Here is a 23,856-nt window from a genome sequence, read left to right on the forward strand (position 1 = left end):
AACAGGCCTGACTAAACTCGTGCACCCCCCTAATTAAAATATGACCCACTCCTTCCTGCCAAGGCCACACCCCTTGCTGTTTAAGACCTGTCCTGAAATTTTCAAATGGGGACACTAGTTCTGAGGGCTCGTGGGAGGTGGGGGCAATGGATTCCCTTTGCATAGATTTCCTTTCACTTCCTGTTTGGCTATGGGGGCAGGAAGTGAAGGGAAATCTCTGCAATGGGCAGAGATGGTAAAGAATAAACTGACAGGGGCTATAACCCTCCCCTCCTAACTGTCCCCTCCTGACAGGGGCTATAACCCTCCTATAACCCTCCCTTATTCTATCCAAAATGAATAAAAAAAACCTGTTGCCTATAGTTCTACTTTAAGCACAAATTTCTGATAATTTTATGGAGAAGACTAAGAAGATATAACCATGCCAATGGTGCAGCAGAAAACATATAGAACAGTGGGGAAGGTTTGTGGTCCAGGATGAGAGGACAGTCAAAATTAGAAGCGGTGCCCCCCCCCCCCCCCCCACAGTTGCGCATACCAGAAGCAGTGCAGCCGCTTTATGGGGGGGGGGGGGGCACTAGACTAATTTGCCTCTCAGACCAGTCCGCCCCATAAGACTGGCAAGTCGGTGGGGACTCTTTCTGTGCTGCCCCCCCTGCAAAGTGCACCTTGATGGGGACAAGGGTCTCTTCCCGAAAACCCTGGGCTGTGGTTGTCGGGGTTTGCAGGCGGGGAGTTTGTCGGAATCTGGAAGCCCCCTTTAACAAGGGGACCCCCAGATCCTGCCCCCCCCTTTATGTGAATGGGTATCATTGTACCCCTACCCATTCACCTAAAAGTGTCAAAAAATAATAAAAAAAATCCTAGCCTGTCTATATACTACCCTAGCCTGTCTATATACTACCTTAGCCTGGCTATATACTACCCTAGCCTGTCCATATACTAACCTAGCCTCTCTATATACTACCCTAGCCTCTCTATATACTGCCCTAGCCTATCTATATACTACCCTAGCCTCTCTATATACTGCCCTAGCCTATCTATATACTACCCTAGCCTGTCTATATACTGCCCTAGCCTGTCTATATACTACCCTAGCCTCTCTATATACTACCCTAGCCTGTCTATATACTGCCCTAGTCTGTCTATATACTACCCTAGCCTGTCTATATACTACCTTAGCCTGGCTATATACTACCCTAGCCTGTCCATATACTAACCTAGCCTCTCTATATACTACCCTAGCCTCTCTATATACTGCCCTAGCCTATCTATATACTACCCTAGCCTCTCTATATACTGCCCTAGCCTATCTATATACTACCCTAGCCTGTCTATATACTGCCCTAGCCTGTCTATATACTACCCTAGCCTCTCTATATACTACCCTAGCCTGTCTATATACTGCCCTAGTCTGTCTATATACTACCCTAGCCTGTCTATATACTACCCTAGCCTGTCTATATACTACCCTAGCCTGTCTATATACTACCCTAGCCTGTCTATATACTACCTTAGTCCATCCCTTGGAATTGAACATAATGGTACGTTGTATAATTTTGAATACAGACAAGGTGCTGTTGCATGTAAATCAGACTTCCTGATAAATTAGATTTTAATTTTTATTTTTTAATGATAAAAATAATGGATGTGGGGGGGGGCCTTTTGGTGGGCGTCATTTTTTTTTTTGGGGGGGGGGGCAGCATTTCATTCTTGGACCCCAGCCAGCCCAATATTGGACCCCAGCCCCGGGAAGCCCGCCGACATATGACGACTCGTCGGTTGCTAAGGACGCGGGCGGCCGGCTTTCTCGGCCCGCTGCTTAACAACCAGCTATTTTCTTCACGCGGAATTCAAATCGAGTCGATCGTTTTTTGGGGGGTTTTTTTTTGCGTGACCGATTCCGAATCCTAACCTTTCTGAAAAGCTGGAATTCGTTAGAAAGGCGAACAAACAAAACAAGTTTTTAAATACAAATTCGGATGAATTTTGTGGTTATTCGGATGTAATAAAGAATTCCGTTGAAATCCGTTACTGTTTCATTCGGAGATTTGGATACATCCGAATAACCACAAAATTCATCCAAATTTGTATTCGAAAACGAATTGCACATATTTAATACAAATAAAAGAACACATTATTTTTTTGTAGTGAATGTTGCTGATTCTAATGAGGATTTTCACATCTGTGTTCCCCATGGGGAGGAGATTTCCTCTGCTGGCTGTAATCTCATCCCTGTAATGGGGATGTTGGGTTGCTGTGTGACACGTGTGCTGACAGACCCAGAAAAAGAAGGAGAAAAAAAAAAAAAAGAAAGAAAAAAAAGAAATAAAGTAAAACCGCGATGAGATAAACTTCTATGACTTGTCTGAATATCTGGAGGACAGGCGGGATGATCCTCGGCGGGGTGAATCGGGGCGATAAGGCGGATTCCAGAACCTCTGGATCCCATTTCCGAAGCATGAGCTGACCTTCCAGGAATTTGGCTACCGGAGGCTCCGGCACGCTGCGCTCGTTATATAAGAGGAACGTAACGCAGACCAGACCCAGTCCCTGAACTCTGCCAGAGAGACTCACCAGCTGGGGGATCAGAGCGAGGAGAGGAGAAGAAGACAAAGACGCAAACCTCCCGCACATCGCCATGAAGACGCTGATCGTCCTGACGCTGCTGGGGGTGGCCGCCGTCCTGACCCAACAAGGTTGGAGGATCTCAGGACCTCTCAGATTTTATATTAATCATTGTTCAGCCTCGTTTCGCTGTGAATAGCTTTACAGTTACATTGTTGCGTATTGACTTCCTACCAAGGCTTCCCGCTTTGTATCCCGGCGCAGTGATCGCGCTTCACTGCTCCACATTCCTCATATCCGCTCGGGGCCGAGGCCGGCTTCACATACATGTGAATTGGAGGAGGGTTTCCCCCGCGTCCAATCAGCATGACAGGAGAGGGTGACCGGCTCGCAATAGGGCCGCTTCACACAGCTCCGGGGCGGCCGCGGTCCCGCGTTTTGGAAAAGGGGGTCCTGTGCGTCTCCAAATCAAAACCTGATTCGCACCCGAATCTGTGAACGAAGACGCCCCGGACCCCCCCCCCCCCCCCCCCCCCCTGCTGGGAGCCGCAGAATATGTGAATGGAGCCTGAAACTCTTTACAGTCTCCGCTGTGATTTCTTTTTATCTCTGCAATCGTTCAGCACGGACTCTGACTGCGCTATCTGACATACAGACAACCACTAGTACTTTTATTCCTTAGAAGATCAGGGACAGCATTTCAGTCTGAATGTCTGATTATTTCTACCAGAGAGGAAGTCTTACAATCTGCCAGTTGTCACCGGAACAGGAGGTGAAGGGCAATGTCCCCGTGGGGGACACCTGTGCCAGTGAGAGTTGTCAGAGGTGAGATTTCTCTATTCTTTCAGGATAGTTCTATTATTTATTATTATTACACGGGATTTATATTATTAATAATAATAATAATAATAATATAAATGTATGATAATAATATATAAATCCTATATAATAATAATAAATAACAATAATAATAATAGTCTATAAATCCTGTATTATAATAATAATATTAAAAATATATAAATCCTGTACAATAATAATTATATATAAATCCTTTATGATAATATATAAATCCTGTATAATAATAATAGTATATAACTCCTGTATTATAATAATAATAAAAATATATAACTCCTGTATAATAATATATAAATCCTGTATTATAATAATAATTAATATATAAATCCTGTATAATAATATATAGATCCTGAATAATAATAATAATAATATTATACAGGATTTATATATTATTATTATACAGGATTTATAAACTATTATTATTCTTATTATACAGAATTTATATATTATTATCATACAGGATTTATATTATTATTATTATTTTTATAATACAGAATTTATATACTGTTGTTATTATTATTATTATTATTATACTGGATTTATATAGTAGTTATATTTATTATCATTATTATTATTATACGGGATTTATATTTTTTATTATACAGAATTTATATATTTTTATGATTATTACTATTATTAATATACAGGATTTATATAATATTATTATTATTATACAGGACTGAATACAATTCAATACAGGAAGAATCTGAGGGTTCTGCTCACTAGAGCTTACAATCTAAAATTTCTATAGCAGGAAAGTAATGCATCTGATACCTTCATTTTGCCAACTGAAGTTTAATTTTGACTTCAATGACATGGTTATGATATTTTTAAATAAAACCTTTCCATTTTCTTTACACCCCCCCCCCCCCCCCCCCCCCATACTTCCCAACTTTCTGAGATGGGAACGAGGGACAACTATTAACAAAATTATGTAGGCATAGGACACGCCCCTTGGGTGTTATTTTTTTTTTACCACTGCTATTCCTTTATATTGGATTTTTAAATTTACTATGTAGCAATGTAGAAATTGGATGAAAGGTTTAGCCCCGAAAAATACTTTTTGAAAGATAAAAAGTGCATCAGACCAAAATGAGGGACAAATGAGGAGGAAAGAGGGACAGAGGGACATTGTTCCAAATCAGGGATAGTGTAGCCATGCATACCTTTTTTTTTTTAATTAGTCCCTGTTAGGGATGGGCCAAACACTCCCCCGGTTTGGTTTGCGACAAAACTCTCGAAGATCACAAAAGTTCGGACCCAAACTGCAAACCCCATTGAGGTCTATGGGACCCGAACATGAAAAATCGGAAGTGTCCATTTTGAAGGCTTATAATCAAGTTATTGGGCATACAATGGTTATGGGGGTCCGGGTCCTGCCCTGGGGGGGGATGTATCAATGCAAATTTTTTATTTTTTTTTAAAGATTGTTTTTTAAAGGAGCAGTGATTTTAATGATGCTTACAGTGCAATACAATAAAAACTCCTTTAAATATAGTGCCTAGGGGTCCAAATATAGTCTGCCGGTAGAGTGGCGCATCTGTACCCTGTATAGAACCTGCTGCAGTAAAACTGACATATATAAAGGAAAAAAAATGACATATTATATTGATTTTCCCTGCAAGCTTTCTTTATTTAGTAAACAGAGGCTTGGGGAGCCTGTGGGATGGAACCTTTTATAGTGTGGGGTGGGACTAAGAGCACTGAGCCGTGATTGGACAAAGTCATCATCACTTTGTCCAGTCTGGGCTCTGACAGTGCTCTCTGCCCTAATTGGTAAAGCCTTGCACCTGACCAGCGGGGCCTCATCCAATTAGGGCCCTAAAATGCAATGTGTAGCACGCAGTGCATTGTGGGGTGCTCGGCAGCCGAATTCTAGTCCCTGTGATGTCATCCCTGGGTCTATGTGCTTCTCTATACAATGCAGGCAGATCATGACTGGTGGGAGGGGCCGGCAGGGGGCAGTACATAGCTTCCTGCAAACATCACAGCACCCGGCCTCAGTACTCCTCTCTAGAGCCATCAGTCCTGATGCAAGCAGTGGGCGGGCTCTTGGGAGGAGTTATGCAAATCTCAAAATGCCCTAATGAGTGGGCTGAAGAAAGTGGGAAGACCCGTAGGTTTATTTGACTGTTATTGTTATCTTAAAGGTGTAAATGTAAAGAATCTGGTTCCCGGGCAGGCAGCTTCTACACCCCAGAGGATCTCCACAGACCCCCACCCCAGAGGATCTCCACATACCCCACCCCAGAGGATCTCCACAGACGCCCACCCCAGAGGATCTTCACAGACGCCCACCCTAGAGGATCTCCACAGTCTCCTTGGCTTGTAGTGTAATAATAAGAGGGGTTGAAACTGAAGCGTCACACCACTGCTAAGAGGTGCAGATACCACTTTATTCCATTAAAGGTCAGGGTTACAATTCAAGAACTGGCCGACGTGTTTCGGGGGTCTGAGTGCCACCTTCATCAGGGGTTGACTGACAGCAAAGTGAACAGACCAGTAGTGAACTGGACCTACGATGGTATGTATTCCAGTGTGAGTTGAAAGCACAAGCCTAATCAGCCGCTTGTTGGGCAGCCTAACTGAAGTACTTAGACTCCCGAAACGCGTCGGATATTTCTTGAATTGTACCCCTGGCCTTTAATGGAACAAAGTTGTATCTGGACCTCTTAGCAGTGGTGTGGTGCTTAAATTTTACCCCTTCTTAATGGGTGGGTGTCAGTCTGGGGGAGTGGATGTTCCTAGACCGGCTGTATTTGCATAGGTAACGCCCACATGTGATGCTGAGCCTCTGAATAAAAGAAATGAAGTCCAATGAGTGAAAGGGGCGGGGCCAGGGACAGCCAGGCCGGGGATGAAAGTGCTGGACGTCCTCCAGCCAAGAAATGGGGGCGGGGCTCTATCTGACTTGCTGCAGCTTCCAATGCACATTGTGAGAAGCTCACAGTGTGCGGTGAAATCAGAGTGTGAAAGAACTTTAGAGAATTCTGTGTTCATTATCTGTCTCTACAGAATAGAAAACTTTGTCTCTTTTTATGTTCCTTCAGGTCCCGCCCCTGAGAAATCAAGAAAAGTAATGGACGCCAAAGGTGAACCAATCACATCCATCCTTTATAATGACTGTTTTGTCCAGAAGTAAAAATCTGTATTTTTTGCTAAAAAATTTTATATATATATATATATATATATATATATATATATATATATATATATATATATATATATTTTTTTTTTGTAAAGCAGAGACCCTAGAGAATAAAATGGCGATTGTTGCACTTTTTTGTCACACAGTATTTGCACAGCAGTTTTGCAAACGCAATTTTTTGGGAAAAAATGCACTTTAATGAATTAAAAAACAAAACAAAAAAAACACAATAGTTACCCATTTGTTTTTAATATATAATGTGAAAGATGATGTTACGCCAAGTAAATAGGTTTATAAGTTTAAAGCAGTATTTTTTGCCTAAATATGATATATACTGTGTATATGTATATATATATAATGTGTGTGTGTCATGCCTTGAAATTGCGCACGCTCACATGACAAACTACGGTACTAAAAAAATCTCTATAGATGATCACCAATAGATGATACAGGAGCTCTGTTACTGGCCAGATTACCTAGAATAGCCCACAAAGAGAAAAGTAATGCAGCCGCCACATCTACTGATTAGTACGATGTCATAAAGCAAAATATGATATTATTGATGACAATCTGAGATCTCTGGACTCCTTTCTCTTCTTCCAGAGGTGAAGATCCCGAGGAGCTCAGCACACGCCCTCATCAAACGCCACAAGAGGGCCTACGACTATTATGAGAGGTAGGTGTCCACCATAGAGAGGACTCTGCTCCTCCCTCTAACTCTCCTCTCCTGAAATACTCTGCTGGAGGACTCTGCTCCTTCCTCTATAACTCTCCTCTCCTGAAATAATCTGCACTGCTGGAGGACTCTGCTCCTTCCCAACTCTCTTCTCCTGAAATACTCTGCACTGCTGGAGGACTCTGCTCCTTCCTCTATAACTCTCCTCTCCTGAAATACTCTGCACTGCTGGAGGACTCTGCTCCTTCCTCTATAACTCTCCTCTCCTGAAATACTCTGCATTGCTGGAGGACTCTGCTCCTTCCTCTATAACTCTCCTCTCCTGAAATACTCTGCACTGCTGGAGGACTCTGCTCCTTCCTCTATAACTCTCCTCTCCTGAAATACTCTGCACTGCTGGAGGACTCCTCTCCTTCCTCTATAACTCTCCTCTCCTGAAATACTCTGCACTGCTGGAGGACTCTGCTCCTTCCTCTATAACTCTCCTCTCCTGAAATACTCTGCTGGAGGACTCTGCTCCTTCCCAACTCTCTTCTCCTGAAATACTCTGCACTGCTGGGGGACTCTGCTTCTTCCTCTATAACTCTCCTCTCCTGAAATACTCTGCACTGCTGGAGGACTCTGCTCCTTCCTCTATAACTCTCCTCTCCTGAAATACTCTGCACTGCTGGAGGACTCTGCTCCTTCGTCTATAACTCTCCTCTCCTGAAATACTCTGCTCTGCTGGAGGACTCTGCTCCTTCCTCTATAACTCTCCTCTCCTGAAATACTCTGCACTGCTGGAGGACTCTGCTCCTTCCTCTATAACTCTCCTCTCCTGAAATACTCTGCACTGCTAGAAGACTCTGCTCCTTCCCCTATAACTCTCCTCTCCTGAAATACTCTGCACTGCTGGATGACTCTGCTCCTTCCCCTATAACTCTCCTCTCCTGAAATACTCTGCACTGCTGGAGGACTCTGCTCCTTCCTCTATAACTCTCCTTTCCTGAAATACTCTGCTCTGCTGGAGGACTCTGCTCCTTCCTCTATAACTCTCCTCTCCTGAAATACTCTGCTGGAGGACTCTGCTCCTTCCCCTATAACTCTCCTCTCCTGAAATACTCTGCACTGCTGGAGGACTCTGCTCCTTCCTCTATAACTCTCCTCTCCTGAAATACTCTGCACTGCTGGAGGACTCTGCTCCTTCCTCTATAACTCTCCTTTCCTGAAATACTCTGCTCTGCTGGAGGACTCTGCTCCTTCCTCTATAACTCTCCTCTCCTGAAATACTCTGTACAGCTGGAGGACTCTGCTCCCTCCTCTATAACTCTCCTCTCCTGAAATACTCTGCACTGCTGGAGGACTCTGCTCCTTCCTCTATAACTCTCCTCTCCTGAAATACTCTGCACTGCTGGAGGACTCTGCTCCTTCCTCTATAACTCTCCTCTCCTGAAATACTCTGCACTGCTGGAGGACTCTGCTCCTTCCTCTATAACTCTCCTTTCCTGAAATACTCTGTACAGCTGGAGGACTCTGCTCCTTCCTCTATAACTCTCCTCTCCTGAAATACTCTGTACAGCTGGAAGACTCTGCTCCCTCCTCTATAACTCTCCTCTCCTTTGACATGCTTCTGAGGTCCTTCCCAGGTGCTTCATTTTGACCGTCTTCCAAAATTCAAGTTTCGAAAAGAACAGAATAAAATAGCAAAAAAAGTATATATTTAAATAGAAAAAAAAAAAAAAAAGAATAGATTTGAATAGAATACTAGTCATGTGCCAGTCACCCCCCCGGTTTGGTTCGCACCAGAACTCCCGAGAAAAATCAAAAGTGCCCATTTTGAAGGCTTATATGCAGATAATTGGCCATAAAAAGGGTATGGAGGTCTGGGTACTGCCCCGGGGGACATGTATCAATGCAAACATTTAAAAAAAAAAAAAAACATTTTTAAAGGAGCAGTGATTTTAATGATGCGTAAAGTGAAACAATAAAAATGTAAAATACCTTTAAATGTAGTGCCTGGGGGGTCCCCTTAGTCTGCCTGTAAAGTGGCGCATCTGTACCATGTATAGAACCTGCTGCAGCAAAACTTACATTTATAAAGAAAAAACATGACATTTAAATTCACTCGTGGTTGCAAGTTATTGCCGGCAATACAAAAAAAAAACGGTGGGCCCCCCCCCCCCCCCCCAAATCTATACCAGACTCTTATCTGAGTACGCAGCCTCCTAAATCATACCAGACCACATGCTATCAACATGGGATCCAAAAGCACCTTGTGTTGATGGGAACAAGGGCCTCTTTCCAACAACCCAGGGCGGTTGTGGGGGTCTGCGGGTGGGAGGCTTATCGGAATCTGGAAGCCCCTTTTAACAAGATGGTCCCTCAGATCCTGACACCCCCCCCCCCCCCCCCATGTGAATGAGTATGGGGTACATTGTACAGGTGACAGGAGTTTTTGACAATTCCTTTATTAAAAGAGAAAAAAATAGTGTCCCCTGATGTAGATCCATCGTCCATCACGCAGCACCCGAAAAAAAAGCTCCGCCCGCTAAATTTTTAAAAAAAAATTTTAATAAAGGATTTGTCAAAACCTATGAGTATGTTTGTTTTTATTTCTTTTTGCTACTTTTTTTGATGATTGGGTAGGTGTACAATGTACCCGATACTCATTCACATGGGGGGGGGACCGGGATCTGGAGTACCCCTTGTTAAAGGGGGCTTCCAGATTCCGAAAAGCCCCCCCCCACCCGCAGACCCCCACAACCATCAGCCAAGGTTGTGGAGAAGAGTCCCTTGTTCCCATCAACATGTGGACAAGGTGCTTTGGTGTAGGGGGGGGAGGCACCCCCCATGTTGAGTGCATGTGGCCTGGTATGGTTCAAGGGGGGCTGCTTGTGTCCCCCCCCCTTTCCTGGCCTGCCAGGCTGCATGCCCGGATAAGGGTCTGGTATGGATTTGGGGGGGGATCCCACATTGTTTTTTTCTCACAGTTTTCTACTGCCGGCAATGTTTTCCTTTCCATTCAGCTGTCAGCGGGGGAAGCCCGTGGACAGCAGATGACTCATCCGCTGTTAAGGACGCAGCGGCCGGGTCCTGCTCCTTAACAACTAGCTATTCACTCTGCCCTGATTGGGCAACGCTTTGCAAACTTGAATAGAATAGAATAAATAACACAGAATATAGCCGTCTTGCAACATTCTAATTTCAAAAAGAATACAATAGAACAAAAGAGAATAGAACATAAAATAATAGAAAAGAATAGAAAAAAATAGATTTGAAAAGTATAGAATAAAATACAGAGAATATAGCCATCCTCCAAAATTCGAATTTCTAAAAGAATACAATAGAATAACAGAGAATAGAATATAAAATAATAGAATAGATTTGAATAGAATAGAATAAAAAAATAAAAGAATGGAATAGAAAAAAATATATAAAAGAATTAAATAAAATAGAAATAGAAATAGAAGAGACTAGAACCAGCTATTCTTCACAATGAATTTGGATCATATAAATATTTTTTATTTAAATACTTTGAATGCATTGGAAAAATGTTTTAATCCGGTTGAAAACGAATAAACAAAATGAAATTAGTGATCTAAAAAAAATCGATCTAAAAAAAAAAAAACAACACCGATGTTTTGTGCACATGTGTGGTGGTTCCTGCCCTGATGCTCTCTGGTGCCCCCTCCTGTCCAGGTTCTATCCTCGTATAAAGTCCCCCATGGAGGTGAAGAAGGAGCAGTGTGAGAATTATTGGCCGTGTGATCAGCTCTCTGAATGGGTCGGCTTCCACCAGGCTTACCAGACCTACTTCGGACAGGTGTGATGAGCGGCGAGATGAGGACAGCCCCGCCCACTGCACCAACAATCGCCTCCTTCTTCTTCCGAGACTTCCAACCAAGGCGGACAATGTGGCTTTCCCATTATCAGCTTTTATTATTTCCTGCTGAGCCGACGCCCGACAACCGACTCCCAATACCCGACTTCTGACTCCCGATACCCGACACCCGACTCACGACACCCGATACCCGACTCCCGACTCCCGATACCCGACTCCCAACTCCAGATACCCGACACCCGACTCCCAACTCCTGATACTCAACGCCCGACACCCAACGCCCGACTCCTGATACTCGACGCCTGACAACTGACTCCCAACACCCGACTCCCGACTCACAACACCCGACTCACGACACCTGACTCCCAACACCCGACTCCCAACACCCGACTCATGACACCCGACTCCTGACTCCCGATACAAAACTCCTGACTCCCGATACCCGACTCCCGATACCCGACTCCCGATACTCGACTCCAGATACCCGACTCCCGATACCCGACTCCTGACACCCAACTCCCGACACCTGATACCCAACTCCCGACACCTGACGCCCGACTCACAACTCCCGATACCCGACTCCCGACACCTGACTCCTGATACCCGACTCACAACTCCCGACTCCCGATACCCGACTCACAACTCCCGACTCCCGATACCCGACTCCTGATACCCGACTCACAACTCCCGACTCCCGATACCCGACTCACAACTCCCGACTCCCGATACCCGACTCCTGATACCCGACTCACAACTCCCGATACCCGACTCACAACTCCCGACTCCCGATACCCGACTCCTGATACCCGACTCCCGATACCCGACTCACAACTCACGACTCCCGATACCCGACTCCCAACACCCGACTCCCGATACCCGACTCCCAACACCCGACTCCCGATACCGACTCCCAACTCCCGACACCCGACTCCAGACACCTCCAAAGAATGAAATGTCTTCGCACAAAGAAAGAAAAATAAACAACGTTTTTGCTGCCTAATAATGTTCTTTTCATTAATCTGCTTATAATTCGCCTTCCACATCCCCATCAAAATGCTAATGACATTTATAAATAAAGCTTTTTCCATTTTCATTACCTACCTTCTTTTACAGCCAGTGATGTCATCGCTGGGCGGGTCTCTAGGCTTCTCTATCTGGGATGACTCTGGTGGGAGGGGCTGGAAGGGTTAAGGTGCACCCCTGAGCAATCCATTGCGGTGTGTTAGTATATTAATGCACATCCCGGCACGGGGTTCAAGAGCGTCACATTATTATATTATTATTATTATACAGGATTTTCACAGCGCCGACAGTTTACACAGAGCTTTACAATCTAAAAGGGAGACAATACAATAAAATACAAGAGGATTAAGAGGGTCCTGCTCAGAAGAGCTTACAATCAGATAAAGGCCGCCCATTCACACCGCGCGCTAGACATGTGCTCTGCCGAAAAAATTTGTTCGTTTTCATTTCATTCGTTTTGTTGGGTTTTTTTTTTTTCTTTTTTGGGTCATTTGAAACGATCGCAAATTCGAAAATCCGAAATAATAACTAAGTAACAAATAATAACTAACTATTAAATAAAATTATAGGTATCGAAATTTCCTTTCAAATTTGGCTGTTAGTGAACATAGCGAATACGAATTTATTCGAAGTTATGAATTATCCGAAATAACGAATGCCACATCTAAACGAATGGAACGTATCGAATTAATAATAATAAAAACAAAAACGTTTTATTATTGTTATTTATTACTATTAATTTGTTACGTTCCATTTGTTTAAGTGCGGCATTCGTTATTTCGGATAATTCGTAACTTCGGATAAATTTGTATTCGTTACGTTCACTGACAGCCAAATTTGAAAGGAAATTACAATACCTATAATTATTAGTTAGTTAGCTATTTCAGATTTTAAAATTTTCGGGTTTTTGGATTTTCGAATTTACAAATTTTTTAATTTACTAATTTTCCAATTTACGAATTCTCAAATTTTTGAAGTTTCGAATTTATGAATTTATGAATTTTCAAATATTAAAATTTACGAATATTCAAAAAAATTTGTTAAGCGGGTTTTCATTTATTCTGATGTTTCCCGAATTAACCAATTTGTCTAAATGAATTTGGAACGAAGCGAATTGCACATGTCGGCCGCACACCAGATGAAAAAATCTGCATGACCTGCGGTGTGACGCAACTCACGGTATGTGCGACGACTTGGCGTGCTGAAGTGCAGTTTGTTGGGCGACTCTACTGTGCAATGTGGAGCGTTACAACACACATATCTGTTTAAAATAGCCACATGTGCCTGTATTAGGTGTTGAGCCCCTCCCCCCCTCCAACAGGGCCATATAAACCATGAGCATAATCAATATCTAATCTAAACAATATTAAAATAATATATAAAAATTCACCAACAAGTATTAATCCACAGAAATAAATATTATAAAAAAAAAGAGAATATAATAGTTATATTAATAATATAAATAAATAATAATAATTTAAATGAATTAACAATTGTAATATTATATTAATAATACATTAATAATAATAATAATAATAATAATAATAATAATAATAATAATAATAATAATAATGTAAATTAATTAACAATTGTAATATTAATTGTAAATAAAAAATGAATTATAATTTAAAGCCTATTTGGTCTATTTAATGGAGGGTTTGTTTTTCTAGTATCAACTATATATATATATTTCCTATTATCTAAACAATAAAAAAAATTATAAGAATATTTATATAAGATTAGAAGAATCCCCCAACAAGGATAAACACATACACACAATATATATATATATATATACAGTGGGGACGGAAAGTATTCAGACCCCCTTAAATGTTTCACTCTGTTATATTGCAGCCATTTGCTAAAATCATTTAAGTTCATTTTTTCCTCATTATTGTACACACAGCCCCCCATATTGTACACACAGCACCCCATATTGTACACACAGCCCCCCATATTATACACACAGCCCCCCATATTGTACACACAGCACCCCATATTGTACACACAGCCCCCCATATTGTACACACAGCCCCCCATATTGTACACACAGCACCCCATATTGTACACACAGCACCCCATATTGTACACACAGCCCCCCATATTGTACACACAGCACCCCATATTGTACACACCGCACCTCATATTGTACACACAGCACCTCATATTGTACACACAGCACCCCCATATTGTACACACAGCCCCCCATATTGTACACACAGCACCTCATATTATACACACAGCACCCCATATTGTACACACAGCACCCCATATTGTACACACAGCACTCCATATTGTACACACAGCACCTCATATTGTACACACAGCACCCCATATTGTACACACAGCCCCCCATATTGTACACACAGCACCCCATATTGTACACACAGCCCCCCATATTGTACACACAGCACCCCATATTGTACACACAGCCCCCCATATTATACACACAGCACCCCATATTGTACACACAGCCCCCCATATTGTACACACAGCACCCCATATTATACACACAGCACCCCATATTGTACACACAGCCCCCATATTGTACACACAGCACCCCATATTGTACACACAGCACCCCCATATTGTACACACAGCACCCCATATTGTACACACAGCCCCCCATATTGTACACACCGCACCTCATATTGTACACACAACACCTCATATTGTACACACAGCACCCCATATTATACACACAGCACCCCATATTGTACACACAGCACCCCATATTGTACACACCGCACCTCATATTGTACACACAACACCTCATATTGTACACACAGCGCCCCATATTGTACACACAGCCCCCCATATTGTACACACAGCACCCCATATTGTACACACAGCCCCCCTTATTGTACACGCAGCACCCCATATTGTACACACAGCCCCCCATATTGTACACACAGCTCCCCATATTGTACACACAGCACCCCATATTGTACACACAGCACCCCATATTATACACACAGCCCCCCATATTGTACACACAGCACCCCATATTGTACACACAGCACCCCATATTATACACACAGCACCCCATATTGTACACACAGCTCCTCATATTGTACACACAGCACCCCATATTGTACACACAGCACCCCATATTATACACACAGCCCCCCATATTGTACACACAGCACCCCATATTGTACACACAGCACCCCATATTATACACACAGCACCCCATATTGTACACACAGCTCCTCATATTGTACACACAGCCCCCCATATTGTACACACAGCACCCCATATTGTACACACAGCACTCCATATTGTACACACAGCTCCTCATATTGTACACACAGCACCCCATATTGTACACACAGCACCCCATATTGTACACACAGCTCCTCATATTGTACACACAGCACCCCATATTGTACACACAGCTCCTCATATTGTACACACAGCACCCCATATTGTACACACAGCACCCCATATTGTACACACAGCACCCCATATTGTACACACAGCCCCCCATATTGTACACACAGCACCCATATTGTACACACAGCACCCCATATTGTACACACAGCACCCCATATTGTACACACAGCTCCTCATATTATACACACAGCCCCCCATATTGTACACACAGCACCCCATATTATACACACAGCACCTCATATTGTACACACAGCCCCCCTTAATGTACACACAGCACCTCATATTGTACACACAGCACCCCATATTGTACACACAGCCCCCCATATTGTACACACAGCCCCCCATATTATACACACAGCACCCCATATTATACACACAGCACCCCATATTGTACACACAGCCCCCCTTAATGTACACACAGCACCCCATATTGTACACACAGCCCCCCATATTGTACACACAGCACCCCATATTGTACACACAGCACCCCATATTGTACACACAACACCCCATATTGTACACACAGCCCCCCATATTGACAGAAAAACAAAGAATTGTTGACATTTTTGCAGATTTATTAAAAAAGAAAAACTGAAATATCACATGGTCCTAAGTATTCAGACCCTTTGCTGTGACACTCATATTTAACTCAGGTGCTGTCCATTTCTTCTGATCATCCTTGAGATGGTTCTACACCTTCATTTGAATCCAGCTGTGTTTGATTATACTGATTGGACTTGATTAGGAAAGCCACACACCTGTCTATATAAGACCTTACAGCTCACAGTGTATGTCAGAGCAAATGAGAATCATGAGGTCAAAGGAACTGACTGAAGAGCTCAGAGACAGGATTGTGGCAAGGCACAGATCTGGCCAAGGTTACAAAAACATTTCTGCTGCACTTAAGGTTCCTAAGAGCACAGTGGCCTCCATAATCCTTAAATGGAAGACGTTTGGGACGACCAGAACCCTTCCTAGAGCTGGCCGTCCGGCCAAACTGAGCTATCGGGGGAGAAGAGCTTTGGTGAGAGAGGTAAAGAAGAACCCAAAGATCACTGTGGCTGAGCTCCAGAGATGCAGTCAGGAGATGGGAGAAAGTTGTAAAAAGTCAACCATCACTGCAGCCCTCCACCAGTCGGGGCTTTATGGCAGAGTGGCCCGATGGAAGCCTCTCCTCAGTGCAAGACACATGAAAGCTCGCATGGAGTTTACTAAAAAACACCTGAAGGACTCCAAGATGGTGAGAAATAAGATTCTCTGGTCTGATGAGACCAAGATAGAACTTTTTGGTCTTAATTCTAAGTGGTATGTGTGGAGAAAACCAGGCACTGCTCATCACCTGTCCAATACAGTCCCAACAGTGAAGCATGGTGGTGGCAGCATCATGCTGTGGGGGTGTTTTTCAGCTGCAGGGACAGGACGACTGGTTGCAATCAAGGGAAAGATGAATGCGGCCAAGTACAAGGATATCCTGGATGAAAACCTTCTCCAGAGTACTCAGGACCTCAGACTGGGCCGAAGGTTTACCTTCCAACAAGACAATGACCCTAAGCACACAGCTAAAATAATGAAGGAGTGGCTTCACAACAACTCCGTGACTGTTCTTGAATGGTCCAGCCAGAGCCCTGACCTAAACCCAATTAAGCATCTCTGGAGAGACCTAAAAATGGCCGTCCATCAACGTTTACCATCCCCCCTGACAGAACTGGAGAGGATCTGCAAGGAGGAATGGCAGAGGATCCCCAAATCCAGGTGTGAAAAACTTGTTGTATCTTTCCCAAAAAGACTCATCAAAAGGGGCTTCTACTAAATACTGAGCAAAGGGTCTGAATACTTAGGACCATGTGATATTTCAGTTTTTCTTTTTTAATAAATCTGCAAAAATGTCAACAATTCTGTGTTTTTCTGTCAATATGGGGTGCTGTGTGTACAATATGGGGTGCTGTGTGTACAATATGGGGAGCTGTGTGTACAATATGGGGTGCTGTGTGTACAATATGGGTGCTGTGTGTACAATATGGGGGGCTGTGTGTACAATATGGAGTGCTGTGTGTACAATATGGAGTGCTGTGTGTACAATATGGGGAGCTGTGTGTACAATATGGGGTGCTGTGTGTACAATATGGGTGCTGTGTGTACAATATGGGGGGCTGTGTGTACAATATGGAGTGCTGTGTGTACAATATGGGGGGCTGTGTGTACAATATGGGGTGCTGTGTGTACAATATGAGGTGCTGTGTGTACAATATGGGGTGCTGTGTGTACAATATGGGGTGCTGTGTGTACAATATGGGGTGCTGTGTGTACAATATGGGGTGCTGTGTGTACAATATGGGGTGCTGTGTGTACAATATGGAGTGCTGTGTGTACAATATGGGGAGCTGTGTGTACAATATGGGGTGCTGTGTGTACAATATGGGTGCTGTGTGTACAATATGGGGGGCTGTGTGTACAATATGGAGTGCTGTGTGTACAATATGGGGAGCTGTGTGTACAATATGGGGTGCTGTGTGTACAATATGGGTGCTGTGTGTACAATATGGGGGGCTGTGTGTACAATATGGAGTGCTGTGTGTACAATATGGAGTGCTGTGTGTACAATATGAGGTGCTGTGTGTACAATATGGAGTGCTGTGTGTACAATATGGGTGCTGTGTGTACAATATGGGGAGCTGTGTGTACAATATGAGGTGCTGTGTGTATAATATGGGGTGCTGTGTGTACAATATGGGGTGCTGTGTGTACAATATGGGTGCTGTGTGTACAATATGAGGTGCTGTGTGTACAATATGGAGTGCTGTGTGTACAATATGGGTGCTGTGTGTACAATATGGGGAGCTGTGTGTACAATATGGGGTGCTGTGTGTACAATATGGGGAGCTGTGTGTACAATATGGGGGGCTGTGTATACAATATGGGTGCTGTGTGTACAATATGGGGAGCTGTGTGTACAATATGGGGTGCTGTGTGTACAATATGGGGGGCTGTGTATACAATATGGGGGGCTGTGTATACAATATGGGTGCTGTGTGTACAATATGAGGTGCTGTGTGTACAATATGAGGTGCTGTGTGTACAATATGAGGTGCTGTGTGTATAATATGGGGTGCTGTGTGTACAATATGGGGTGCTGTGTGTACAATATGAGGTGCTGTGTGTATAATATGGGTGCTGTGTGTACAATATGAGGTGCTGTGTGTACAATATGAGGTGCTGTGTGTATAATATGGGGTGCTGTGTGTACAATATGGGGTGCTGTGTGTACAATATGGGGAGCTGTGTGTACAATATGGGTGCTGTGTGTACAATATGGGGTGCTGTGTGTACAATATGGAGTGCTGTGTGTACAATATGGGGTGCTGTGTGTACAATATGGGGTGCTGTGTGTACAATATGGGGGGCTGTGTATACAATATGGGGGGCTGTGTATACAATATGGGTGCTGTGTGTACAATATGGGGGGCTGTGTATACAATATGGGGGGCTGTGTATACAATATGGGGTGCTGTGTATACAATATGGGGGGCTGTGTATACAATATGGGGGGCTGTGTATACAATATGGGGTGCTGTGTGTACAATATGGGTGCTGTGTGTACAATATGGGGGGCTGTGTGTACAATATGGAGTGCTGTGTGTACAATATGGAGTGCTGTGTGTACAATATGGGGAGCTGTGTGTACAATATGGGGTGCTGTGTGTACAATATGGGTGCTGTGTGTACAATATGGGGGGCTGTGTGTACAATATGGAGTGCTGTGTGTACAATATGGGGGGCTGTGTGTACAATATGGGGTGCTGTGTGTACAATATGAGGTGCTGTGTGTACAATATGGGGTGCTGTGTGTACAATATGGGGTGCTGTGTGTACAATATGGGGTGCTGTGTGTACAATATGGGGTGCTGTGTGTACAATATGGAGTGCTGTGTGTACAATATGGGGAGCTGTGTGTACAATATGGGGTGCTGTGTGTACAATATGGGTGCTGTGTGTACAATATGGGGGGCTGTGTGTACAATATGGAGTGCTGTGTGTACAATATGGGGAGCTGTGTGTACAATATGGGGTGCTGTGTGTACAATATGGGTGCTGTGTGTACAATATGGGGGGCTGTGTGTACAATATGGAGTGCTGTGTGTACAATATGGAGTGCTGTGTGTACAATATGAGGTGCTGTGTGTACAATATGGAGTGCTGTGTGTACAATATGGGTGCTGTGTGTACAATATGGGGAGCTGTGTGTACAATATGAGGTGCTGTGTGTATAATATGGGGTGCTGTGTGTACAATATGGGGTGCTGTGTGTACAATATGGGTGCTGTGTGTACAATATGAGGTGCTGTGTGTACAATATGGAGTGCTGTGTGTACAATATGGGTGCTGTGTGTACAATATGGGGAGCTGTGTGTACAATATGGGGTGCTGTGTGTACAATATGGGGAGCTGTGTGTACAATATGGGGGGCTGTGTATACAATATGGGTGCTGTGTGTACAATATGGGGAGCTGTGTGTACAATATGGGGTGCTGTGTGTACAATATGGGGGGCTGTGTATACAATATGGGGGGCTGTGTATACAATATGGGTGCTGTGTGTACAATATGAGGTGCTGTGTGTACAATATGAGGTGCTGTGTGTACAATATGAGGTGCTGTGTGTATAATATGGGGTGCTGTGTGTACAATATGGGGTGCTGTGTGTACAATATGAGGTGCTGTGTGTATAATATGGGGTGCTGTGTGTACAATATGGGGTGCTGTGTGTACAATATGAGGTGCTGTGTGTACAATATGAGGTGCTGTGTGTACAATATGAGGTGCTGTGTGTATAATATGGGGTGCTGTGTGTACAATATGGGGTGCTGTGTGTACAATATGGGGAGCTGTGTGTACAATATGGGTGCTGTGTGTACAATATGGGGTGCTGTGTGTACAATATGGAGTGCTGTGTGTACAATATGGGGTGCTGTGTGTACAATATGGGGTGCTGTGTGTACAATATGGGGGGCTGTGTATACAATATGGGGGGCTGTGTATACAATATGGGTGCTGTGTGTACAATATGGGGGGCTGTGTATACAATATGGGGGGCTGTGTATACAATATGGGGTGCTGTGTATACAATATGGGGGGCTGTGTATACAATATGGGGGGCTGTGTATACAATATGGGTGCTGTGTGTACAATATGGGGGGCTGTGTATACAATATGGGGTGCTGTGTATACAATATGGGGTGCTGTGTGTACAATATGAGGTGCTGTGTGTACAATATGGGGTGCTGTGTGTACAATATGGGGTGCTGTGTGTACAATATGAGGTGCTGTGTGTACAATATGGGGTGCTGTGTATACAATATGGGGTGCTGTGTATACAATATGGGGTGCTGTGTGTACAATATGAGGTGCTGTGTGTACAATATGAGGAGCTGTGTGTACAATATGAGGAGCTGTGTGTACAATATGGGGGGCTGTGTGTACAATATGGAGTGCTGTGTGTATAATATGGGGTGCTGTGTGTACATTATGGGGGCTGTGTGTATAATATGAGGTGCTGTGTGTACAATATGGGGTGCTGTGTGTACAATATGGGGTGCTGTGTGTACAATATGGGGTGCTGTGTGTATAATATGGAGTGCTGTGTGTATAATATGGGGTGCTGTGTGTACATTATGGGGGCTGTGTGTATAATATGAGGTGCTGTGTGTACAATATGGGGTGCTGTGTGTACAATATGGGGTGTTGTGTGTACAATATGGGGTGCTGTGTGTACATTATGGGGGCTGTGTGTATAATATGAGGTGCTGTGTGTACAATATGGGGTGCTGTGTGTACAATATGGGGTGTTGTGTGTACAATATGGGGTGCTGTGTGTATAATATGGGGTGCTGTGTGTACAATATGGGGGGCTGTGTGTACAATATGGGGGGCTGTGTGTACAATATGGGGCGCTGTGTGTACAATATGGGGCGCTGTGTGTACAATATGGGGTGCTGTGTGTACAATATGGGGCGCTGTGTGTACAATATGGGGGGTGCTGTGTGTACAATATGGGGAGCTGTGTGTACAATATGGGGTGCTGTGTGTACAATATGGGGTGCTGTGTGTACAATATGGGGTGCTGTGTGTACAATATGGGGCGCTGTGTGTACAATATGGGGTGCTGTGTGTACAATATGGGGTGCTGTGTGTACAATATGGGGTGCTGTGTGTATAATATGGGGTGCTGTGTGTACAATATGGGGTGCTGTGTGTACAATATGAGGTGCTGTGTGTACAATATGGGGGGCTGTGTGTACAATATGGGGGGCTGTGTGTATAATATGGGGTGCTGTGTGTATAATATGGGGTGCTGTGTGTACAATATGGGGTGCTGTGTGTATAATATGGGGTGCTGTGTGTATAATATGGGGTGCTGTGTGTATAATATGAGGTGCTGTGTGTACAATATGGGGCGCTGTGTGTACAATATGGGGTGCTGTGTGTACAATATGAGGTGCTGTGTGTACAATATGGGGCGCTGTGTGTACAATATGGGGTGCTGTGTGTATAATATGGGGTGCTGTGTGTATAATATGGGGTGCTGTGTGTATAATATGAGGTGCTGTGTGTACAATATGGGGCGCTGTGTGTACAATATGGGGTGCTGTGTGTATAATATGGGGTGCTGTGTGTATAATATGGGGTGCTGTGTGTACAATATGGGGGGCTATGTGTACAATATGGGGTGCTGTGTGTACAATATGAGGTGCAGTGTGTACAATATGGGGAGCTGTGTGTACAATATGGGGTGCTGTGTGTACAATATGGGGAGCTGTGTGTACAATATGGGGGGCTGTGTGTACAATATGGGTGCTGTGTGTACAATATGGGGAGCTGTGTGTACAATATGGGTGCTGTGTGTACAATATGGGGAGCTGTGTGTACAATATGAGGTGCTGTGTGTACAATATGGGGTGCTGTGTGTACAATATGGGGAGCTGTGTGTACAATATGGGGGGCTGTGTGTACAATATGGGGGGCTGTGTGTACAATATGGGGTGCTGTGTGTACAATATGGGGAGCTGTGTGTACAATATGGGGGGCTGTGTGTACAATATGAGGTGCTGTGTGTACAATATGGGGTGCTGTGTGTACAATATGGGGAGCTGTGTGTACAATATGAGGTGCTGTGTGTACAATATGGGTGCTGTGTGTACAATATGGGGGGCTGTGTATACAATATGGGGGGCTGTGTGTACAATATGGGGTGCTGTGTGTACAATATGGGGTGCTGTGTGTACAATATGGGGAGCTGTGTGTACAATATGGGGGGCTGTGTGTACAATATGGGTGCTGTGTGTACAATATGGGGAGCTGTGTGTACAATATGGGGAGCTGTGTGTACAATATGAGGTGCTGTGTGTACAATATGGGGTGCTGTGTGTACAATATGGGGAGCTGTGTGTACAATATGGGGGGCTGTGTGTATAATATGGGGTGCTGTGTGTACAATATGGGGAGCTGTGTGTACAATATGAGGTGCTGTGTGTACAATATGGGTGCTGTGTGTACAATATGGGGGGCTGTGTATACAATATGGGGGGCTGTGTATACAATATGGGTGCTGTGTGTATAATATGGGGTGCTGTGTGTACAATATGGGGAGCTGTGTGTACAATATGGGGGGCTGTGTATACAATATGGGGGGCTGTGTGTATAATATGGGGTGCTGTGTGTACAATATGGGGAGCTGTGTGTACAATATGGGTGCTGTGTGTACAATATGGGGAGCTGTGTGTACAATATGGGGGGCTGTGTGTACAATATGGGGTGCTGTGTGTACAATATGGGGTGCTGTGTGTACAATATGGGGTGCTGTGTGTATAATATGGGGTGCTGTGTGTACAATATGGGGAGCTGTGTGTACAATATGGGGGGCTGTGTGTACAATATGGGGTGCTGTGTGTACAATATGGGGGGCTGTGTGTACAATATGGGGGGCTGTGTATACAATATGGGGGGCTGTGTGTACAATATGGGGTGCTGTGTGTACAATATGGGGTGCTGTGTGTACAATATGGGGGGCTGTGTATACAATATGGGGGGCTGTGTATACAATATGGGTGCTGTGTGTATAATATGGGGTGCTGTGTGTACAATATGGGGAGCTGTGTGTACAATATGGGGGGCTGTGTATACAATATGGGGGGCTGTGTATACAATATGGGTGCTGTGTGTACAATATGGGGGGCTGTGTATACAATATGGGGGGCTGTGTGTATAATATGAGGAGCTGTGTGTACAATATGAGGAGCTGTGTGTACAATATGGGGGGCTGTGTGTACAATATGGAGTGCTGTGTGTATAATATGGGGTGCTGTGTGTACATTAT

At 44.0% G+C, this 23,856-nt stretch overlaps 1 protein-coding gene across 1 annotated transcript; it reads left to right on the forward strand.

Annotated features, from left to right (window-relative positions):
- Positions 1 to 2,381: 2,381 nt before the first annotated feature.
- On the forward strand, positions 2,382 to 12,160 carry LOC141102645 (osteocalcin-like). Its single transcript, XM_073591552.1, has 4 exons — positions 2,382 to 2,699; positions 6,474 to 6,515; positions 7,175 to 7,247; positions 10,926 to 12,160. The coding sequence occupies exons 1-4, from the start codon at positions 2,642 to 2,644 to the stop codon at positions 11,053 to 11,055; spliced, it is 303 nt and encodes a 100-aa protein (XP_073447653.1). The 5' UTR covers positions 2,382 to 2,641; the 3' UTR covers positions 11,056 to 12,160.
- Positions 12,161 to 23,856: the final 11,696 nt, after the last annotated feature.

This window comes from Aquarana catesbeiana, linkage group LG07 (genome assembly GCF_042186555.1).
Source record: "Aquarana catesbeiana isolate 2022-GZ linkage group LG07, ASM4218655v1, whole genome shotgun sequence".
Lineage (NCBI taxonomy): Eukaryota > Metazoa > Chordata > Amphibia > Anura > Ranidae > Aquarana > Aquarana catesbeiana.